The sequence below is a fragment of the Podarcis muralis genome, chromosome 6, assembly GCF_964188315.1.
Source record: "Podarcis muralis chromosome 6, rPodMur119.hap1.1, whole genome shotgun sequence".
NCBI classification, from domain to species: domain Eukaryota; kingdom Metazoa; phylum Chordata; class Lepidosauria; order Squamata; family Lacertidae; genus Podarcis; species Podarcis muralis.
This window is the reverse complement of record NC_135660.1, coordinates 28052026-28073564: the sequence shown is the minus strand read 5'-3', so window position 1 is coordinate 28073564 and position 21539 is coordinate 28052026. Positions and strand designations below refer to the sequence as shown.

General features: G+C 40.9%; 1 protein-coding gene across 1 annotated transcript; it reads left to right on the top strand.

Annotated features, from left to right (window-relative positions):
* Positions 1 to 4983: 4983 nt before the first annotated feature.
* Positions 4984 to 21440, top strand: ZBTB38 (zinc finger and BTB domain containing 38). The gene is given in 5 exon segments (XM_077929899.1): positions 4984 to 5587; positions 5589 to 5615; positions 11043 to 11121; positions 17078 to 17116; positions 17489 to 21440. Coding segments are annotated over 5 exon segments (3843 nt in total). The 5' UTR covers positions 4984 to 5482; the 3' UTR covers positions 21082 to 21440.
* Positions 21441 to 21539: the final 99 nt, after the last annotated feature.

Below are 21539 nucleotides of genomic sequence, written 5' to 3'. Positions count from 1 at the left end.
GCATGCTTTTACCTATTCTCGTTCCATGATGCAAGGAAATGAAATATAACCGAGATCTATTAAACCAGGTTATCCCCCCCCCCAAAGGATCTAATTCTAAATGTTGTGACTTTGCATGGGTTTCCCTATTTAAAAGCATACCTCTATTTTGAAATTAAAAATACCCCGTCTACTAGATAATCGGGGCGTGGCACCGCTTATGCAGCAAAGGCGTTTTTTAAAAGCTTATCGTCCAAAGGATTTTGATCCCAGTTATGAACAAGATTAAGCTGTATGCTAAGAGACAAAACTGTAAGTTGTGGACAGAGCTGTGAAAATTTTTAAAAAATATTTTAATTTTGCCTTAGGAAGCGGTCTGTCAACGTTTGCTATAAACATTTGTCTTATCGTTTATCTTATAAATATTGCGGAAATAAAGTAAGGACGTATTTCATTATAGTCTTTATTTTCTTTTAAGATGCTGGCTATGTCAAAAGAGAGAAACACCTAAAGATGTCCTTTTCATCTAGAACTCAATATTGATTGTTGAGTCTGGCTTATTTCAAAGGGTTAACAAATTAAAACCAGCCATGTATAGATATGCTAACCTGTGAGTTAATTTTTAAATCATCATGGTGTGACGCTGGATATATTTCGGGACATAGGTACTTCATGTTAACGTTGGGCCAAAACCAGTTTCCTTGACAACCAAATCCTGTTAAAGGATGCAGTAGCAGAGATGCAAAGACAGTTATTATTGTTTAATTCCACAATGCAAATTATGATCTCATACTGCATTTCTGGGTAGCTATAATGCATTAAATGATAGGAGGTTTGCATGTAACAGTAACCTTTCTCTCATCTTGAATTGACTGTTTCAAGCAATGCAACCGTCTTTCTCACAAAAACAACCACACAGTATGAAGTAGTACATCTTAGTGAGATACACGCAGGACATGTATGTGTTCTTAAAATAGTTAATTTCATCTCAGTATTGAACGAACATGGCTGAAATTGTAAGCAGCTGAAAATTGTAATTATGTTTAAATCTCTTTTCTCCATCGTTACATTCAGCAGTAATTAGAGACTTTTTAGTAGACAGAACCTAAAAGAATCAATCAGTTTAACCAACGTTGTGAGATGACAAAGAAGGAGAGGGGAGAGGGGATAATTTAATATGTGATTTACTGTAACACTAATGCAAGTTCAAATTTATAATATTTCATGAAAAGCAGCTCACGTATAATAGGAGCTGTAAAAACCAAACCTAGGATAAAAGGTATTGTTAATCGTTGCTACACATTTAATATAGCTTCTTGAAAACATGGATTCTTTCCTTCAAACTGAAGCACATCTCACTGCAAAGCTATTTTTCTGCATGGTAGCCATTTTCTTTTCATGTCCTTGACTTCGATACTACTAAAGCTGATGTATCGATCGCGATCAACAACAACAGATTCACTGGGTTAATAGAAATACTAAAAGTATAATTCTATTGGACGTTTACATTACTGCAAATCGCAAAGCAATCTTAAAGGTACAATGTTAATTTTCTCTTCTTTCTGAAGATTACCAATTCACTAAAGAAAAATATAATACATCTATTCTAGAGGATGGCTGATAACAGCTGTTTTAGAACGACATAATAGAACAACATTAAATCCAAAATAACGATATTTGATAAATTTACTAAAGCTAGATTTTCCCATTCTGTTTTTATTAAGTTGCTTCTAAAACAAATTCATTTGAACGATATTTTTCAGTACAGGGGTTCATGATTTCATTATCTGTAAGTGATTAATTTTGATTACTTATTTTTGGGGATAACTTTTACACATCAGTTCTTTGATGCTTGCATTAACATAATTTATTTCACGCATGGACTTTAAAAAAGTAATTTACTGCCAAGCATATTATTATATGTCCATTTATTTTAAGCTTTTGCACAGGAGAGGATGTGAATGATGGTTTACAAAGTATTGCTCTTGGAATTCCCTCTTGCTTCAGTCTAATATGTTTCAGGATGGTGGGTTTTGATTCCTCTCTTGCATCAAAGGAGTATTTTCTCTCTCGTTCTCACTCACCCTCACTCACTTACTCACTCACTCATTTTATGAAGACTAAATTCACACTGCCTTTTTGAGGAAAATAATCAGAAGTTTTCGGCCAGCAATTCCTATGCCAAAAGAGTTGGGTTATTTGCATGGTAGTGGTGGTGCCTTGTGTTTTGTTTAATGATAAAAGTGCTCCCTCGTTTGAATATTTAGCATGAATGCTGACTGGCTGTTACAGTGAGGAAAATGCTGTCTTTTGCTATGAGATTTGGAACACACCAACACGTACCCAAAAGACTTACCAGCCATCCTTTCCTCCGTTTCAGCCATTTTGGCACACAAAAATGAACAACGCTGCATGGGCTATAGGAATGCATTATTTTCCTCTAAATGGCCATGGGGAGTACACTGGATTTCCAAATGGCCATGGGAATGTATTACAGCAATTGTGGACTGGCTGTTTACACAGTGGTCTTTAGGGATCAACCTCAAATGGCTAAACAGAAAAGCAGTGCCCTTCCAAATGGCCGCTGAAATAAACTGAGATGACTGTGGGAGACTGAACCACCATCTGCACGAAACATCAGACAGACCCCCATCAGTCTCCACAAAGAACGTGTGTGTATGTGTGCTTATAGCTATCTCCCTTTCTTCTATAATCAGTAAGGTACTAAGAATTCATATAGCACTTGGGTGTCACAGGTATTATCTTAGTAGTCCATGCCCAGCATTGCTTTCCAGCAGTACAGATTTCAGGTGGGTAGTGGGAAGGCTGAGGTTGAGAGAGATGTCTTGCTTGAAGTCATTAGTTCAGCTTGCAGTCCTTGAACTTCCCATATCTATCTATGGGAGACAGCCAACTGGGTCCATCTATGAGTGGAATGGACTTGCAGAACTTTACTTTTCTGTCTTCCTCCCGGCAGCTCCCCATATCCCGCCCCCGCCCCCCATATGCTCAGGAGGGTTGGGGACCCTCTGGAGCAAGTTGGGGTGGTGCTGCTGCAATGGGGAGGAGAGGAAGGAGACATGCTCTTGCCTGATGTTAGATCATTTCACCCATATAGCTATAGTGGGTTACTTGCAATCCAGCAATGTGCTTCATAGTTCTCAGAACATAAACAATGCAAATACGTGTTCTTCCAAATGGCTTTTGAAATGAAGTGGGATGGGCTGGTGATGATGATGATGTTTAGTATATTGTGCAATCTGTATTTTGTATCCTATATCCTTCACCTCCATAAAAATCCACAGAGTTTCTGAATCGCCATAGCAGTACATTCAGGATTGCTTCGGCTCCTGCTAAATTCCCTGTAGGCTTTGGTGCCTGGCATGTCAATAAAATGTTCCGATGCATTCTCATGTATTCGTAAAGATGTTTTCTGCAGGTGATTTTTCAGTATCTCCACCCTCAATGCACTTCAAAAGCCATTCAGATCTCTAATATATGCTCTCCAATGTTTGGTTAAATGCTTTTAAAGATAGTAATATCAACCCTAAGTCAGGTTTCAGGAAAAGGACACGGTTTTGTCTGGTTCAGCTCCTGCCATACATGCTTTTTTTGGATTGAATAAATTGCTGAGGGGAAGCGAAATCTGGATGGGAGTGGATCATAGAATCATTTTGAGCTCAGTGAGAAAACATGAACCTGTGATACTCTGTAGGAAAGAGTAAAGCACAGGGAGCCATGCATATGAAACGACGGGGAAGGAACTCATGTTTGGGCAACGGAAGAGGCAGAGGGCAGGAAAATGAATGACGTGTCTACTTTCTGGAAGGTTGGGAAAAGGACGTTTGCTAACGGTTGGCTCCAAGTTGAAAACTACAGAGGCAGGATGTGTGTAAGAAAGGATATAAACAATGTAAATTTGAAGATCATGTTTGCCTGGGTTCTATAGCTGTTCTCTGCAGGTCTGGAAAATCCTGTTCACGTATAATTCTGTCTCTAAAATGTTTTGCATGTTCCTGTCTCTTCTGCTCTCATGAAAACAAGACCACAGTGGATGCATATATTCAAGATCAAATTAGGTTGTCTATTTATTGCATTGCTAAAAAAGTAAGAAGAAATGTATCACCTTAAGGGGGGGCATTTTAAAATGGGTGTGTGTACATTTATCTGCATAGATAGAAATTTAGAAAGAATAATTTAAAATTGATTTTTGCTTGGTTTCTATCTCTGTTTTAATGATGATGCATTTTATGGATATTTGTGTATGTGTTTTATTTGTTTGTGAATTTTAACTTATATTTGTGCCCCACTTGGAGAGCTCTAAATACGAAACAGAAATGCATATCTCCACAATGGGGGAAACTAGATGGCCTGTGTCTGCTGTCCAGGTCTTAACTGCTGGTGGATAACTTCTAGGTTTCTGCTATCCCTTCTTATTGTTTCATAAACAGGATTTAGATTTGCCAGCCTTTAAGATAAGGGTCCTATCCTTCAGCTAGACCACTGTCCCCTGGCAGCTCTTCAAATAGAGGACTGTCCTCTGCAAAATAGGGCACACGACCACGCATGTATCTAAATAACCATACACATATATTTTTTACACGCCCCCTTTTTGGTGGTACATTTCTTCTTCCTTTCTTTAGCAAGTTAAGCAAACGTTCATGCTGGAATTACTTGCCATTTCCAAAAATTATTTTGTCACAGATGCAGACCATATGGTTTTAAATGGGGGTGGGTGGTTAGTCTGGGTCTCACTACCCTTCCTGAAACCTGGGAACCATCAGCATGCAAAGTATGCAAAGCAGATGCTTTATTACTGAGACACGACCCTTCACAGCCACAGCCCTTCCCCGCCCATCATATCCTCCATTGATTGATTAATCTGCATAAATTTGTATGCGAGAAAAACCAAATCCCTCTAAACAAATGCAGGCAACTGCTATTTTTAGTTAGATTTTAATCCTGTGCTTCTCCAGAGAGGCCCAGGCAACATGCTGAAGATGCATGGAAGAACATGCCTCATAGGATCGCACCCTATTGCCTCTTTTGCATCCACCCGTGCCTTCTTAACCCTTCTCCTCCTGACTGAGTGCCACAACAGATGGAAATGACACACAAGGTTTTTGCACCCCCCGCAATTTACTTGCTACAGGAAATTTACTTGCTACAGGAAAATTCCATACTAGGAATCACTAGGAAAGACATTGAAAATAAAACTGCCGCTATCGTAAGTGCCGCAAATCATAATAGAAATGTATTATGGAGCATGTAATCATGAGGACTGCTGCAGCTTGTTCTCTTAGCAAGAAGCTCTCCTTTTCTATTATGCCCGAGTCTGGATCTGTATTGACTTCCAGTATTTTATTTTATTTTTGTATGAAATTTAGGTTGCTGACATTGACCTATAAACCTTGGGCAGTCTGGGCAGTTAGGCTGCAATCCTGTACCCACTTTCCTGAGATTAAGGAGTACTGAGCATAGTGGGGCTTACTTATGGGAAAACATGCATGGGATTGTGCTGTTAATGTGTCATCCTGATTCAAGTTCTGATTTGGTCAACTCCATCCTTTTTTCACCTAGATTTCTTCTTCAGGCTCCAGCCCTATGGTTGCCGGCTGTTTTGGATACAGTTGTTGGTAAGTGAGATAACGTTGCCACGTGACCAATTTATATCCACTTGACTTTGACAACTCAGCTATGATCCGTCTACAACTAGATAGTGATAGGAAATGGGCATACGTATTGGTCTGAAACAAATCCTTGTTGGAGTACTTTTCTACTTGATTACTACAGCAATTTATTATTATTTTTTTTGATGAAGTTGATTTAAAGCAGCAGCATAAAAAGAACATTCAAAAGATGTGGGGGAAATGTATGTTTTAGAAAATAGCCTTTAAGTCTATAATTTCTGTATAGAAAACACTGTTTTACTAGACAGCTTGGCCCAGTGTGTAAATAAAGTAAGCAACTAACCATGTTGCTGTAGTAAAAACAGCACCATTCTTAGATTAATCTATGATTGCTATATTATCATGACCCTATAGCAAGATATATCATTGAGGGTATAGTGGAGCAGCTATAGATTGGCGACAAATCCCAGGGAGACTTGACTGGCACCTTCTTTATGTATCTTTAGGCACCTGGCAAAAATATTCCTCTTCTCCCACAACTTTGGCTAATTAAACTATCTATGGTGTGTTAGTCAGATGCGCGGGGTATAAATAATAAATTATTATTATTATTACTGTTTTGTTTAAATAAAAAAAAATAGGCCAGTAGCACCTTAGAGACCAGCTAAGTTTGTTCTAGGTATTAGTTTTCGTGTGCATGCACACTTCTTCAGATACACGAAAGCTTATACCCAGAACAAACTTAGTCGGTCTCTAAGGTGTTGCTGGACTAATTTATTTATTTCGACTGTGTCAGACCAACACGGCTACCTAACTGTTTTGTTTGTTACTGTGGCATGATTTTTTTGTGTTTTTATATTGTAAACTGCCCTGTGATCTTTGGACAAAGAGCGGTATAGAATTTTAATTAAAAAATAAGAAGAAATAAATGAATTTTGTATAGGCAGTGGCCCTAAGCGGCTACTCAAGCTTTTATCCAGGATTAATGTGTGCCGTCACCCATTTCCTGACAACCACATAGCAATAAAGGGGAAACGAACAAAGCTGCAGAGGTGCGCTGGGGCATGCGCACTCCTATAGCATGGGCTCATAATAATTAATGCATGGTTAGGGGAGGGGAAATTGCTCAGAGCTGCGCTTAGGAAGAGAGTACCTGGGAGAGAATTTTCCATTCTCAAAGGATTGGTACTGCAGTTATTGAAGAAAACAGATCTGCAGAAGCTCGCTCAAGGCCCCGATCATGGAAAGAGTTGAATTCCCAAATCTCTTGTCATTCACATCCCTGAACACATTGCTACCACTTACGAAGCTTTGTCAGGATGCTTTGCTATATACCTTAGGGATATCAGTGGACATCAGGGTGCTGCTACCTCACACCTGTTTATATCTTGATACGATACAGCAGGGGTGGGGAGCCTGCAGCCCACAGACTCAATTAAGCCTGGCATGGATCCCAGTTTGGCCTGCAGGTTGTTTTCCCAAACCACTTTCAGCTATGCTGGATTGTTCCATGCCAACTTCTCCCCATAAGCAACAGTGACCGACCTTCCTGGAAGCTGGCATAGCAGCTTTGCCCACACTGTGAGCTTGTTTCCGTCACAATAAAACATGGTCTAGTGCATGGGTAGGCAAACTAAGGCCTGGGGGCCGGATCCGGCCCAATAGCCTTCTAAATCCGGCCTATGTACAGTCCGGGAATCAGAGTGTTTTTACACAAGTAGAATGTGTCCTTTTACAGTGGTACATCGGGTTAAGTACTTAATTCGTTCCGGAGGTCTGTTCTTAACCTGAAACTGTTCTTAACCTGAAGCACCATTTTAGCTAATGGGGCTTCCTGCTGCTGCCGCACTGCTGGAGCACGATTTCTGTTCTCATGCTGAAGCAAAGTTCTTAACCCGAGGTACTATTTCTGGGTTAGCGGAGTCTGTAACCTGAAGCGTATGTAACCCGAGGTACCACTGTATTTAAAATGCATCTCTGGGTTATTTGTGGGGCATAGGAATTCGTTCTCCCCCCCCAATATATATATATATATATATATATATATATATATATATATATATATATATATTTGCTTTCGTAGATTTTCACGGGTATAGGTATGCAGGTTTTGGTGTCCCCGGGTGTCTTCCCGTGTAAAAGTTGGGGTGTCTAGGCGACGTTTCGACGAGGTCTCACTCGTCATCTTCAGGCTGGTGCTTTCGGCTTCTTGTTACTGGAACAGAGCCTGTTCCAGTAACAAGAAGCCGAAAGCACCAGCCTGAAGATGACGAGTGAGACCTCGTCGAAACGTCGCCTAGACACCCCAACTTTTACACGGGAAGACACCCGAGGACACCAAAACCTGCATATATATATATATATATATTCCGGCCCCCCACAAGGTCTGTGGGACAGTGGACCGGCCCCCTGCTGAAAAAGTTTGCTGACCCCTGGTCTAGTGTGACTTCTTATATGTTGGGTTGTGGCTCTTACTTGGTGCTTTTGTGTGAAGCTTACCAGCTGAGGCAACAGCTAAACACAAGAAAATGTACAACAAAAGAGAATGGGCACCTTCAGTTCTGGTTCACAACCTCATAACAGTAGTTACTGTCAGCTGGAAAAATCACACTGCAAAGATGGATATAATATTGAAACCTCTTCAGCAGAAACAGCAAATGGTGTTTTCCACCATGGAACCACAGACTTAAACCATGTGGATTAATTTGTTTGCCCTGCACAAGGCTACATGCAGCTGTTTTAACTTCCTTCTCCATAATGCGAATGCAGGAGGGTGGGCGGGATGGACGGACACAGGAAATCTTGTTTATATTTGAGCCTGCTTAACCTTTACTTGCTGCAAACCACTCTGTCCTCTTCAGATGAAGGGCAGTGTGTAAATTTAATAACTTAAGAAATAAAGAAGTAAAAAAATCCATTGCTCAGTGTTAAACATAAAAACCACTGATTAGGGGAACTATCTCACTTTAATGTAATTTTCCAAGCAGTTTTCTTACTATCATCAGCAGACTCAGAAGGAAAAGAACATTGAAAATTTCATAGCTGTAACAAACCCATCAATACCAGTTTTTTGCCTCCAGCCATGGCCGGCAAGATGCTTTGGGAAGCTCACACGGTCAACCCTACCATTAGGCAAAGGGAGGCGGCTGCCTCAGGCGGTAGATACCGGGCTGGGTGATATGGCAGCAGCCACCCTAATTCCCATGAGCTGGTGATGATTTTGCTTGCTTGTTCTGGCTTCTTCTGTCTGGCTGCGTCACCTTCTTCCAGTAGCTTGAAAAAAGCCCAGACTGAGCAAGCAGACTGTGAGGCTACCAGTACAAGCTCCACACACCCAGCAGCCATTGCACGTGTGAATGTGTTGCTCTGCTCACATTGTACATGTTGGCACCACTGCTGCTGCACTGCAGCTTTTGCCAACATAGCAAGCAGCAATGAAGTATTGGAAGGCAGATCTGTGTGTGCAGCCTGCCCCGTGCCCCCTAAACTGCCCCCAGTTGCAGTGGAAGATGCTGTCCTGTCACCAGTTTTGAAGTAACTGGCAGTCTGGTCAACATCTATATGTGCAATGGAGGGAGGCACCTACGGGTCCAGCAAGAATGTCTTGTGCTGGCCCACTGTGCTCATGGCCTGTTGAATGACCCCAGCAATCAGAAAAATCAGCATGCCTCTCAAAAGAATACCCATGCAATCAGCCACTCCTTCATTGCCTTGAATAAGTTTGATTTTTATGCATTTGATGCACATTTGTGGTGTGAAGCTTCGGTTGCTCTTGGTTATTCTCACATGAAGCTGCACAGCACAGGTCTACTTCTGCCTGATCCTTTAAGTGGATGCTGAACATAGGACCTTCTGCATGTGCTCTACCACTAACAGAGCCGGCCCTCCTATTAGCTAGAGTCAGGTGACTGCCTCAGGCAACAGCTGATGGAGTGTTGTGGAGGGTGGCAGCTCTCAAGCAATCCCATCTGTTGGATGACAGAGCTATGTGTGCCACATGGTCTGTCCGGCACCCCCTACGCTAGCTTGAGGTCCTCTGGTGTGGTGGAGGATTCAGCCCAAAGGTCACATTCCCTTTGGGGGAATCTCCTAGAGGTCACATGCCAGTGGTGGGTGGGGCCAGAGGCAAGGAGGGTGGAAAGGAGGACGGGTGAGGGGTGTGTCCTGGGTGGAGTGTGTGTGGTTCAGGGGGATGTATGGCTTGGTGAGAGTCCCCAAAACCATTTGACCCACATTTCTCACTCTTGCTTTATGAAGTATGCCATACCGTATACAGTGGTACCTCGGGTTACATACGCTGCAGGTTACATACGCTGCAGGTTACACACTCCACTAACCCAGAAATAGTGTTTCAGGTTAAGAACTTTGCTTCAGGATAAGAACAGAAATTGTGCTCCGACGGCGCGGCAGCAGCAGGAGGTCCAAATTAGCTAAAGTGGTGCTTCAGGTTAAGAACAGTTCCAGGTTAAGAACGGACCTCCGGAACGAATTAAGTACTTAACCTGGGGTACCACTGTACTACAGTTAACGCATAACTGTAAGACTGCCGAAGGTATACTGAATCTATAATTTATTATTATTAAAAATCAGTCAACATTTAGATTTTTTTTTTTTAGCTCCTTAATTCCCTTAATTGTTCTGAGTTTTTCTAAGAGATGTATATTTCGAACTACAAACCAACTTCATTATATGCAAGCCTCCATCAACTCAAACAGTCTTTGGCCCACTAAACATGACTTTTTCTCTATAATTAACAGAGAGAAACGCAATTTAGGATTCTTTTTTCAAAGTTCTTATTTTGTGCATGTGCATGCTTGCAGTGCCTCTTGACAACTGTAGCGCAGGCGGCAGCAGAACAAGTCCCAGGGACCTAGCCCTGATTGCCTGCTCAGTTGAGAGGGGAAAGAGCTTTGATGTAGTGCAAAGCTTGCAATTGCAGCTCTGGTCCTTTGCAAGAAGAGCTGCTGCAAGAAGACAGAAGTAGAAGGGGAAATGACTCAGCAGAGAAGTAGACCTGTATTCTTTTGAAACCACAATTTAGGGGCTGCCACCGAAAAAGCACTCTCCTGGGCCACCATTCCCTCCACATCTGATGGTATCGGAAACGAGGTTAGGCTGAGACGTAGTGACTGATCCACAGTCACCTAGTTTAGCTTAATGCCTGAGAAAATATTTGAACCTGGGTTTCCCTGGCCGAATCCTAGTAAGTGATTAAAGTAATCAAGTTCTGAGCATGTGCCAACAGCGACTGCAGGCCTCGGCAGCTGGAGCTGATGAATGCTGACCATTCAGGCAGCTCAAAAGTGGAGTGTTTCAGGAAATAGTGGCACGTGTGCCCTTGATTTTGTGCCTGTCATTTGCAAACTCAAACATTTTAATTGTAGCACCTTTTCAATTATACTGCATTTCGTAATGTATGTATTTCTTTTACAGATATTATCTCTGGGAGCGCTTCATTTTCTTTGCAGCATCATTTGCAGGCATGCAAATTACATTTTGTGTGTGTGTATAGGTATGTATAGATGTTTATTTATTTATTTATTTATTTATTTCATTATATACCGCCTTTTCTCCCAAGGAACTCAAGGTGTTGCACATGGTTCTCCTCCCCATTTTATCCTCACAACAACCCTGTGAAGTAGGTTTGGCTGAGAGGCAGTGACTGGCCCAAGGTCACCCAGTTGGCTGGATGGCTGAGCGGAGATTTGAACCCTAGTCTCCCAGGTCATAGTTCATCTCTCTCTCTCCCTCTCTCTCTCTCTCTCTCTGCCTGTGTGTGTAAATTCTCTCTCTGTGTGTATTATAATAATAATTAAGCCTGTAAATGCTTAGCCAATATCCTTTTTTTTAAGTGCAAGAAAACAAACATTGGACATGATCCAGCCAAAAGCTCTTTTGAATCACATGGATTTCAGCAGAAGAGATTAAGCATGTGCTTGAAAACAAGCGACCTCAAAGTGTTTAACTGGATCATGCCCCAAATAGCAGCAAATACCTTTCTAAGCAAACGCATGCAGGCAGCAAACAAATACATTTCAAATTATAAGACAAAACCCTACTTTTCCAAGACCTTGCTTGTGTTATTCTAAGCTTGGCTATGTTGTTTTGTATGTACATTAAATACCCAGTGGTGTTAATTGTGGTTTGGGTTCTTGTCAGGGCTGTAATATTAGAGAAATATAAACAGATCAAAAGCTAGCCTCTTTTAAAGATCTAGACTGGTGCTTAATCCTTGTGCCCTGTTGCAGAAGAAGTGAGATGTGATATACCATTGCCTCCCACAATTTCCAAAGCTGTTTCACATTTAAAGAGATAACAACGATGTCTCAGCCAATTGCAGAACAACAGATATTATATGGTTACTGAAACACAGCCCCATGATTGTTGTCATGACGTGTGCAATATGCTAATCCCTACACTTTGATTTGCTACTATACTGTCAGCCTACATGCCCACAACAAACATGGCGACCATGACTTCTTTCAGTCTAGGACTATTTTTTTCCAATTAAAACAAAAACAAAAAGATTATTTTAGCCATATTAAACGCAGAATGGGATATTGATAATGATTTGTGGATAATTTTGGGAAATAGCTGTATTGAAACAGACACACAGCCTTGGGTCTAAATTATTGCTTGACAGCCATTATCCATAAGCAGGAAACACCATGTTAAATAAATGTGAAGACAATTTCTAGTTGCACAACAAATTCAGTAAATAAAAGATGCTGATGCTAAGGGTAAAATAAAAAGTGTTGTTTATTAATCATAAGCCGCTAATAGCTAACAGCTTATTTATGAATAGCTCATTCACATTATTGAAATTACGTCAGGAATTTTTCTTTCCACTAGTTTGCTGCAATACTTCTTTGTACCTAGCTCCATCTTGTGGTTATGTATGCAAGAGACAGAGAATATGTTACGAGACGCAGACAAACAGACGATATGCTGAATAATTGGCGAGTGGGTTGTGTGGGATTTCATATAGAGTTTCATGGAATTGAGGGGAATTCAAAACATACATCCTTCTAGGGGTTAGGTTGCAATGCTCAACACATTTTGGTCAGAAGTACGTTACAACCTTCTCCAGATCTGAAGGAGGGGAAAGCTATTTTTCTGAAATGTTGAACATACAGCTGATTGACTGGTTCTTGTCTCAACAACAGCTACAACAAAAATGATTAGTGCTTTCACTTCAGTTATTACTACAGCGTCTATGGCTCATCAGAGTGGTTTTAAAAGTAGCATAAGCAATGGAGGGCTCCATATTTTTTAGTTGGGTTTCTCTCTGGGAAAACCCTTATTTAGTTGTCATGCAGAGGACTGGTAAATAGCACCCCAGGAGATGACCCCATAATTTCAGCTGTGAAATAAATAGCATTACAGTGGTACCTCAGGTTAAGTACTTAATTCGTTCCGGAGGTCCATTCTTAACCTGAAACTGTTCTTAACCTGAAGCACCACTTTAGCTAATGGGGCCTCCCGCTGCTGCTGCTGCGCCGCCGGAGACCAATTTCTGTTCTTATCCTGAAGCAAAGTTCTTAACCTGAAGCACTATTTCTGGGTTAGCGGAGTGTGTAACCTGAAGCGTATGTAACCTGAAGCGTATGTAACCCGAGGTACCACTGTACTTCGTCCCTGTCCATCCCTGCTCCACTACATCATTGCTCCAAACTCCTCCTCCTAACTCAATTGGGTTCCCAACATGTTTATATGGCACCTATTATTTTCCTCTACTTATTAGAAATCAGCCTTCCTCTGTATTCTCAAGCACCAGTACCTTACTACTTAGGAACAGTTATGCCGTATTTCCTTTGAAAAGCATGGTCGCTGTGCTGCATCGTCCACGGGAGTGAGTGGGCAGGAGATCAGCCCAGTAATGTTTTGTCAATATGAACATCCGGAGGAAAAGTTGACAACATGTATTTCTGGACTTGAAAAATAACCCCTATCAATAGCTTCAGTTGTGAAATCTACTTTAGACGTCAGAAGCTTGTGCTTCTAATTCTGTATCACATGAGCAAAGCTGACGTAATCTCAGACCTTGTCTACAGGAAGAACAGTTGCTAATACAGTGTTATCTGTAGGGTTGTGGCTGCTTGCCTGAAGCAGGAGTCTTGTCAGTACTTTTTATGTTCTAGATCTTTTCTTGTACATCCAGCTCCATAATTATGTAAGTTTCCATATATGGGACCAACCAGAGCTATGTTAACTAATGCAAATTTCAGGTCAGTAACTTTCTGATTACTGTTAGCTAACATTTCCTTTTCTGTGTTAATATTTGAGATCTATGGATCTGAAAGAGGAGGAACAACTTTAGCGTTGGCATATATCGGGATACATCCACTGAGTTTTGATTTATTATTTTTAATGGCCAACATAATGGCACAGATACAGTTTTCTAGAAAAAGTAGTCCAGTTGGTTTTATATGTGTGGTTTTATATTCAAATTTCAGAATATGGTCCTAAATTAATTATCCAATAAAGATGACATAAATTATTGATTTATGTACCTTGTAACCTGTACTTGCAAAATGCTATGAAATTTGTCCATTTGCAGTTCTGATAAGACTGTATTTCACAATTCCTCTTAAGCTATATGGGGGGGGGGGTGCCACTGATTTTACTGCTGACCTTTGCCAAATGCATTTCAAAATTGTTTTATATTTTAAAGCTAGCATCTTAATATAGTTTTATAAACAACATATAACAATACTTTATAGGTAGTGCCAAAAATTTAACCCTTATATTTAAACTACAACGGTCTTTTTTATCTAAGTATATACACAGCAGGGATGCGGGTGGCGCTGTGGGTTAAAGCCTCAGTGCCTAGGACTTGCCGACCGAAAGGTCGGCAGTTCGAATCCCCGCGGCGGGGTGCGCTCCCGTCCTTCGGTCCCAGCGCCTGCCAACCTAGCAGTTCGAAAGCACCCTCGGGTGCAAGTAGATAAATAGGGACCGCTTACTAGCAGGAAGGTAAACGGCGTTCCGTGTGCTGCGCTGGCTCACCAGATGCAGCTTGTCACGCTGGCCACGTGACCCGGAAGTGTCTCCGGACAGTGCTGGCTCCCGGCCTATAGAGTGAGATGAGCGCACAACCCTAGAGTCTGGCAAGACTGGCCCGTACGGGCAGGGGTACCTTTACCTTTTTATATACACAGCTTCTTTGCTTTCGAAATTGCCATTTAATACTTGTCTTGTTTTCCAGGACTGGGCATAAAAGTTCTTAATGTACATCTTCCATTACCACTCCCTGACTGCTTTTGCCTACACAAAATAGACTTTAAGTCTTTCATAGTGCAGGCCTATTCATGTATACTCAAAAGTAAGCCCAATTGAGTTCAACAGTTTTACTCTCAGGTAAGTGGGTAAAGAATTGTAGCCTCAGTGTGCCATCCTTTGCAGCAAAAGCAAATAACCTGTCTTTCAATTCCAAACATTCAGTCTGAATGCTCCTCTACTGCAAGTTCTAATACACAAGTGCTTCCCTCTCTGTCTCTGGGTTAATTGAAACTGTCTCATTTAGTGCAGTTTTTGTTTTCACAGGCTCTAACAATGCTATGGATTTTGATTGCTCAGCTGTTTCAGTTTCCTCACCAGGACTTCTAGGCCTTTAATTGGAACAGGGCAATTAGAGATCAGGCCTGTTTAAAGCTTATTACACTGTCTTGTGATAATTTGGCTTCTCAGTCTCTGACAGAGATGGTTAAGATAAGCTTTGTATCCATAAAAACTTGGAACCATGGTGGTTTATTTTTAAAGAATTTGGTGCACAAGATTCAACCCAGCTGGATGGACAGGGTACAAATAATAAATTATTATTATTAACCATGATGAAAATGAAGGACCATCAAATCAGTGTGGAAGAAAACTCACTTTATCTGTATTTACTCCCTTTGTTGCATATGAAATATGTCTTTCTAGAAGAGGTTACGGGAGTGAAGCGGTTCATTCAGAGGGAATTTTTGCAGTGGGGGAACAAGATATTTGCTCTTTGCTGCAAAGGATGGTAAACTGTAATTCTGTACCCACTTACCTGGGAAGAAACCTGAATAGTTTAGGGTACACTCATACACATTTACCTGGGAGTGTGTCTCATTTAATTCATTCAGACTTATTTCAGAGTAAATGTGCCTAGGTTTGCGCTGAGAGTCATCTTTCCTTTTTTTTCTTTTTTTGTACTTTCTTTTTTAAAATTTTTCATTGTTAAAATAATTCAGCATTAATACACATACAAACATACATTTCATACAACATACCTACATACATACAACATACCTACAACATACCTACACTCAATCCCACAGATAATTCCCATCTTTAGTGACATAGTTGATGTGAAAGGGAGAGTAAGAATGAAAACCTCCCTCCTCTCTGGTAGATATATTACCCCCACCTCCTGACCACAGCTGGACCCCTGTGATTACTGGAAGGAAAGGTACTTTTCCATGTGCTTGCCTCCCCTCCCCAATGCACTTTGCTTCTTCTGTGCCTCCTTCCATCCCACCCCCTGCCCGGTGTTGTCATTGTACAGTGATCATGGAATCATAGAATTGTACAGTTGGAAGCAACCATGAGGGTAATCTAGTCCAATCCCCTGCAATGCAGGAATCTTTTGTCCAACATGGGGTTCAAACCCATGATCCTGAGATTATCAAAATATTTAAACTGAACAAGTTGGCAATGATGTGCAGAGAACAACCTTTCTAAGTCGGAAGAGAAAACTGCACAGTACTACTACAACACAAGGGGGGAAAGCTTTTGAAGCAGACGTTCTGCTTGCCCCGCAGTCAATATCTGTACTGGATCTGAAATTTTTATATATGTAAATTGTTTTAACCATTTTCATATCTGTAATTGTTTTTATATATGCAACTGTTTATATATGTTTTATTGCATTGCTGAAATTGCTTTGAGATGCTTCACATAAAGTGATTCATAAATGAAATTACTACAGGTGTCCCTCCACTTACGCGGGGGCTACGTTCCAAGCCCCTGTGCACATAAGTGAAATCACGTGAAATGGGGAGCTAGGTACAAAGAAGAATTGCACCAAAATTATCCACAACTAGAACTGAAGCTCTGGGACTAGCCGGAGACTGGAGGATGCATTGAAAGGCGGCGGTGGCTGTTAGGTGGGGAGGCTTACCAGCACAAACAAAGCCCCACTACACCTCTGGTCTCTTAGGGGCTTCCTTCGCCCTCACTTACATCCTCTTCTGTCTCTGCGGAGGTTCTCCTCATGAGCCACAGGGACTCTCCAGCTCTCCCCCGCCATTTCCGGGTTTGAATTACTTATTTACTGGTGCCGTTTGTATACATGGTTGTGTGTGAGTTGATTGCACATAAATGGGGGGCACACCTATAATAATGATATAAAAAAATTAAGAAAATACTGTGCACAGTATCCATTAGGGGGAGCTATTTATTCCCCTTTTAAATTTATTTGCCTTCACCTTCATTTTTAGATTGCTCCATCAGGTTGTCAAAGACTACTTTAAGCTATTAGGGACTCTGCCTGCCCCTTTGGAGAGATATTGGAGGGGTAGTAAATTAAGAATGGAAGAAGCATTTCCTCTCCAATCCTCCCCATAGAAATGTCTTTAAAGAATAATAATTTTTTTAAAATCCTGCAAAACTGAGGAGTCATATGAGTATGCAGAATTTCTTGTTCTGTCTACATTTTCACTGACCTGCTGGTTAGCATATAGAATCACCAAGTTCTTTATTAGAGAAAATGATTTTATTATCCTTATAGATTGAATAGTGCAATAGTCTTTTGAAAGAGCAATGTTGTCAGATAAAGCATTGAGATGTCACTGAACAGCACATGATACTGCTTTTTGATCCAGTTAACTTTTTTGTCTCTTTTTATTTTATACAGCTGACCATCATGTCCCACTTAAAGGATCTCAAAGACAACTTCCACAGTGACACAGTCCTTTCCATCCTAAATGAACAACGCAATCGGGGTGTTTTATGTGATGTTACTATAATTGTGGAAGACACCAAATTTAAAGCCCACAGCAATGTCTTGGCTGCTTCAAGCCTTTATTTCAAAAATATATTTTTGAGTCGTGCTGCATGTATTTCTGGACATGTACTAGAGCTAAACGACCTCAAGGCTGAAGTGTTCACAGAAATACTCAATTATATCTACAGTTCCACTGTAGTTGTTAAAAAGCAGGAGACTGTCCTAGACCTTGCAGCTGCAGGGAAAAAACTGGGAATATCCTTTCTAGAAGATCTTATGGAAAAAGGGCCTTCAAGTTCTCCTTGCCCATACTCATTTTGCAATAGTGAAAAGGGTGAAGTAAAAGAAGAAAAAAGACAAGACGATTCAGCTATCACAAACGGACCAAGAATCACAAATGCATACTCAATTTTTGAGACAGAAAATAGTAATAATTTGTTTTCTCCTCTTGATCTGAGAGCAAGTTTTAAAAAAATTCCAGAAGCAAATAAAGCACCCAGCACTGGTCAGGATAGGAATGGGGCTTGCAAAGATGTGGAGCCAGCCAGCACATTAGCGGAACATTCCTATGCTGTTACTACAGGTTTTGATTCTTTTCAACGAAATTCCTTTTATAACAATGAAAATAGCGCCGCTTGTAAAATGGGTGAAGAAGAACCTGAAGCTGTCCAGTCAATGCCTCTGGCTGAATCCGTAATTCAAACATACAGTATGCCAAAGGCTACTTATAACTCCCATGACAGTGAAGTACCTGCAGCAAAGGGATCAAACCACAAAGGAACCAGTGCGGAAGGTCACCACAAAGCAGTAAATGATCACACAATTTCTTTCGATAAATCCCACCCAAATACCGTCCTCCCTTCAAAGGAAGATGAAAATAAATCGGATCACATTTCTGGATCAGTAGTCACAGTCATTCCACATGTCTATAACTGTTGCACCAAACCACTTAATGATGGGACTCAGTTCTGCACTCATCTTCAACTTCACCCACAACCCCAAGAACCTTTAGTCTGCAGGTACTGCAGCAAACAATTTGAAAGTGCTACCGGACTAGAGACACATGAGCAAGTATGCAGGGAATTGGGCAGCTTGTGTGCTCCAAGTGAAAATGAGCAGAGTTGTTTAGATAATTTTGCAGCTTCTAATGGAAAAACTGGCACCTCATATGTGAACCTAGAGCCTGCAATGACAGAAAACAATCTTCCCGATTATTCTGTCACAAACTCCGCAATGCCAGAAACGGACCACTTTGTTAACGTCGTTGATGGACAAATGCTTTATACTTGCAATGTCTGCAAACGGACCTATGTCACCTTGTCTAGCCTCCGAAGACATTCAAATGTCCATTCGTGGAGAAGGACTTACCCTTGCCATTACTGCAACAAAGTATTTGCATTGGCGGAATACCGTACCAGACACGAAATCTGGCACACAGGAGAAAGGCGATACCAGTGTATCTTCTGCCTTGAGACCTTTATGACGTATTACATACTCAAAAACCACCAGAAATCTTTCCATGCAATTGACCATCGGCTTGGAGTTAATAAGAAAACGGCCAATGGCGGCTTGAAGCCAAGTGTATATCCTTACAAACTTTATAGGCTTTTGCCTATGAAATGCAAAAGAGCACCGTATAAAAGTTACGGAAACTCAACATATGAAAGTATGCAAGCAAATGTGCAAGTTAATGAAATACCTTCTAGTACCTGCATCGTTCAGAATACTGTCACTTCTGAATTGAATTTTTCAAACACAAGTGTCTCCTTGGAAACCTCTTCATGTAGTGATGCAAGGGCAGCACCTGTGAACCCTCCAAATAGTTCTTCCTGGGAATGTGGTACATCAGAATCAGACCTTAAAAATGATATTTATACTACGGAAAGGCCATTGCCTTTCACAGAACTTAACTGTGGTCCTCAGGAATATGATCCCTCTCTTCAAACGTTTAGTAGTAGCAATGCCAATGAAAATCCAACCTCTGTTATTAACTACAATAATTCAGCATCCCCTGTAATAGTGCACCAGGGTAGAGTTTCATCTGTAATAATGCACAGTAACTCTGTCAATGCAATAGGAAGCAGCATTATAGCAGCCCCAGATATTACGGCCAGCCAAGGGGCAAGCAATGACCACATACATGGGTCAGATGATCTCAAAAGCAATGGTAGGACAAGAAGCAATAAGGAAAAGAAAAAAGTACCACTGTATGACAAAGAAGAGACGTCGGAGGAATTAAAATATATGACAAATACAGAAATCTCCGACAGACCCACTGGTATCTTTGAACCTTCGAGTAAGACGGAAACCTACATTGCAAAACCTGCATTACCAGGAACATCTGCCGATAGCAATGTGGCTCCTCTGTGTCAAATAACAGTTAAAATTGGGAATGAAGCCATTGTGAAAAGACAAATTTTGGGGTCAAAATTGTTTTACAAAAAAGGAAGGAGACCTAAATATGAATCCAGAGAAGATCACGCTACTCAGGCTGCAGAACGAGAAAAAAGAGAGAGAAGTACGCCTCGAGTTTGTCGACCAGACTACATTGAACTCAATGAAATGTGTGATGATGTAAGCGACCATGACTCCAATGATAAACCGTGGCGCCCGTATTACAATTACAAACCAAAAAAGAAATCTAAACAACTAAGGAAAATAAGAAAGGCAAAATGGAGAGAGAAGTACAAAAGCAGAAATTCCTACAGAGAAAGTGAAAAGCCATGCGTCACAAGTTATGCACTTAGGAACATTCCTGAAGAAAAGGTCCCTAATCAGGAAGATGATGGCGGAATGCCGAGTCTTCCCTGTGAACTCTGTAAAAGAGAGAGCTCTTCTACTGAAGGAGCCAATGAGCATTTACACTGGGAGAGAACTACTTCTGGGTCCTATATTTGTGAGGTATGCCAAAAGGGGTTCCAGAGCCCATCTGCTCTAAGGATGCATATGCGATGTCATACAGGAGAGAAGCCCTACCCTTGCAAAACCTGTGGGAAGAGGTTTTCAGTAGCAGGAAACTTGCAGAAGCATGAACACACCCACTCAAATGTCAAGGAGTTTGTCTGTCAGTACTGCAACAAGGCATTCGCTCTAAATGAAACACTCAAAATACATGAGCGAATCCACACAGGTGAAAAGCGCTACCACTGTCAGTTTTGCTTCCAGAGCTTCTTGTACCTTTCTACCAAAAAGAATCATGAGCAAAAGCATAAACGTGAGCATAGCGGGAAGGGATATGCTTGTTTTCAGTGCCCAAAAGTTTGCAAGACAGCTGCAGCCCTTGGAATGCACCAGAAGAAACATTTGTTCAAAAGCTCCAAGCAAGAGGATAGAAAAAATTATCCATTTCATGAAAGCACTAAGCCATTTGCAAGTCAACACTTCATTGACTCAGATGGGCAGGAAACAGCTAAACCTTTACTAAGTCAAAATGCAATTGATGCAGATGGGCAGGAGGCAACTAGCATTCAGAATGATGCACCAGATGTTGGACTTTGAGTAAGAAAAACACACAACAGGCAAAGAAAACAGAAAGAAGAGAGACCAGAAGTACGAGTACTTAATTCATAGACAATAATAATAGTCTAGACTTATGGAAGTTCTAAAACTTGAGGTATTGCATTTAAATATATTTAATATATTACATGAAAAAATGTGCCAGAAAAAGCTAAAATGAGAATTTTATAGTAGACATTTATGTCTCATAGAAGAAAAAATATGCCTAATTTAAACATGTTAGTATCTTTTAAATGATTTCCCATTGAGGTGGATTATGACTATGAAGAGTCCGAACCATTCATTCATTCTCATATATGTGAGGATGGATTCTAATAAATCACTATGTTATTAAGAGTGTACTGCAAGTGTGTCACAGGCTTGTTATATATTAGTGCTATCAGGTGGATAGCTTGATCACACAGCTAGAGAAGGCAGACAGTTCATAGGGCTGAACCCTC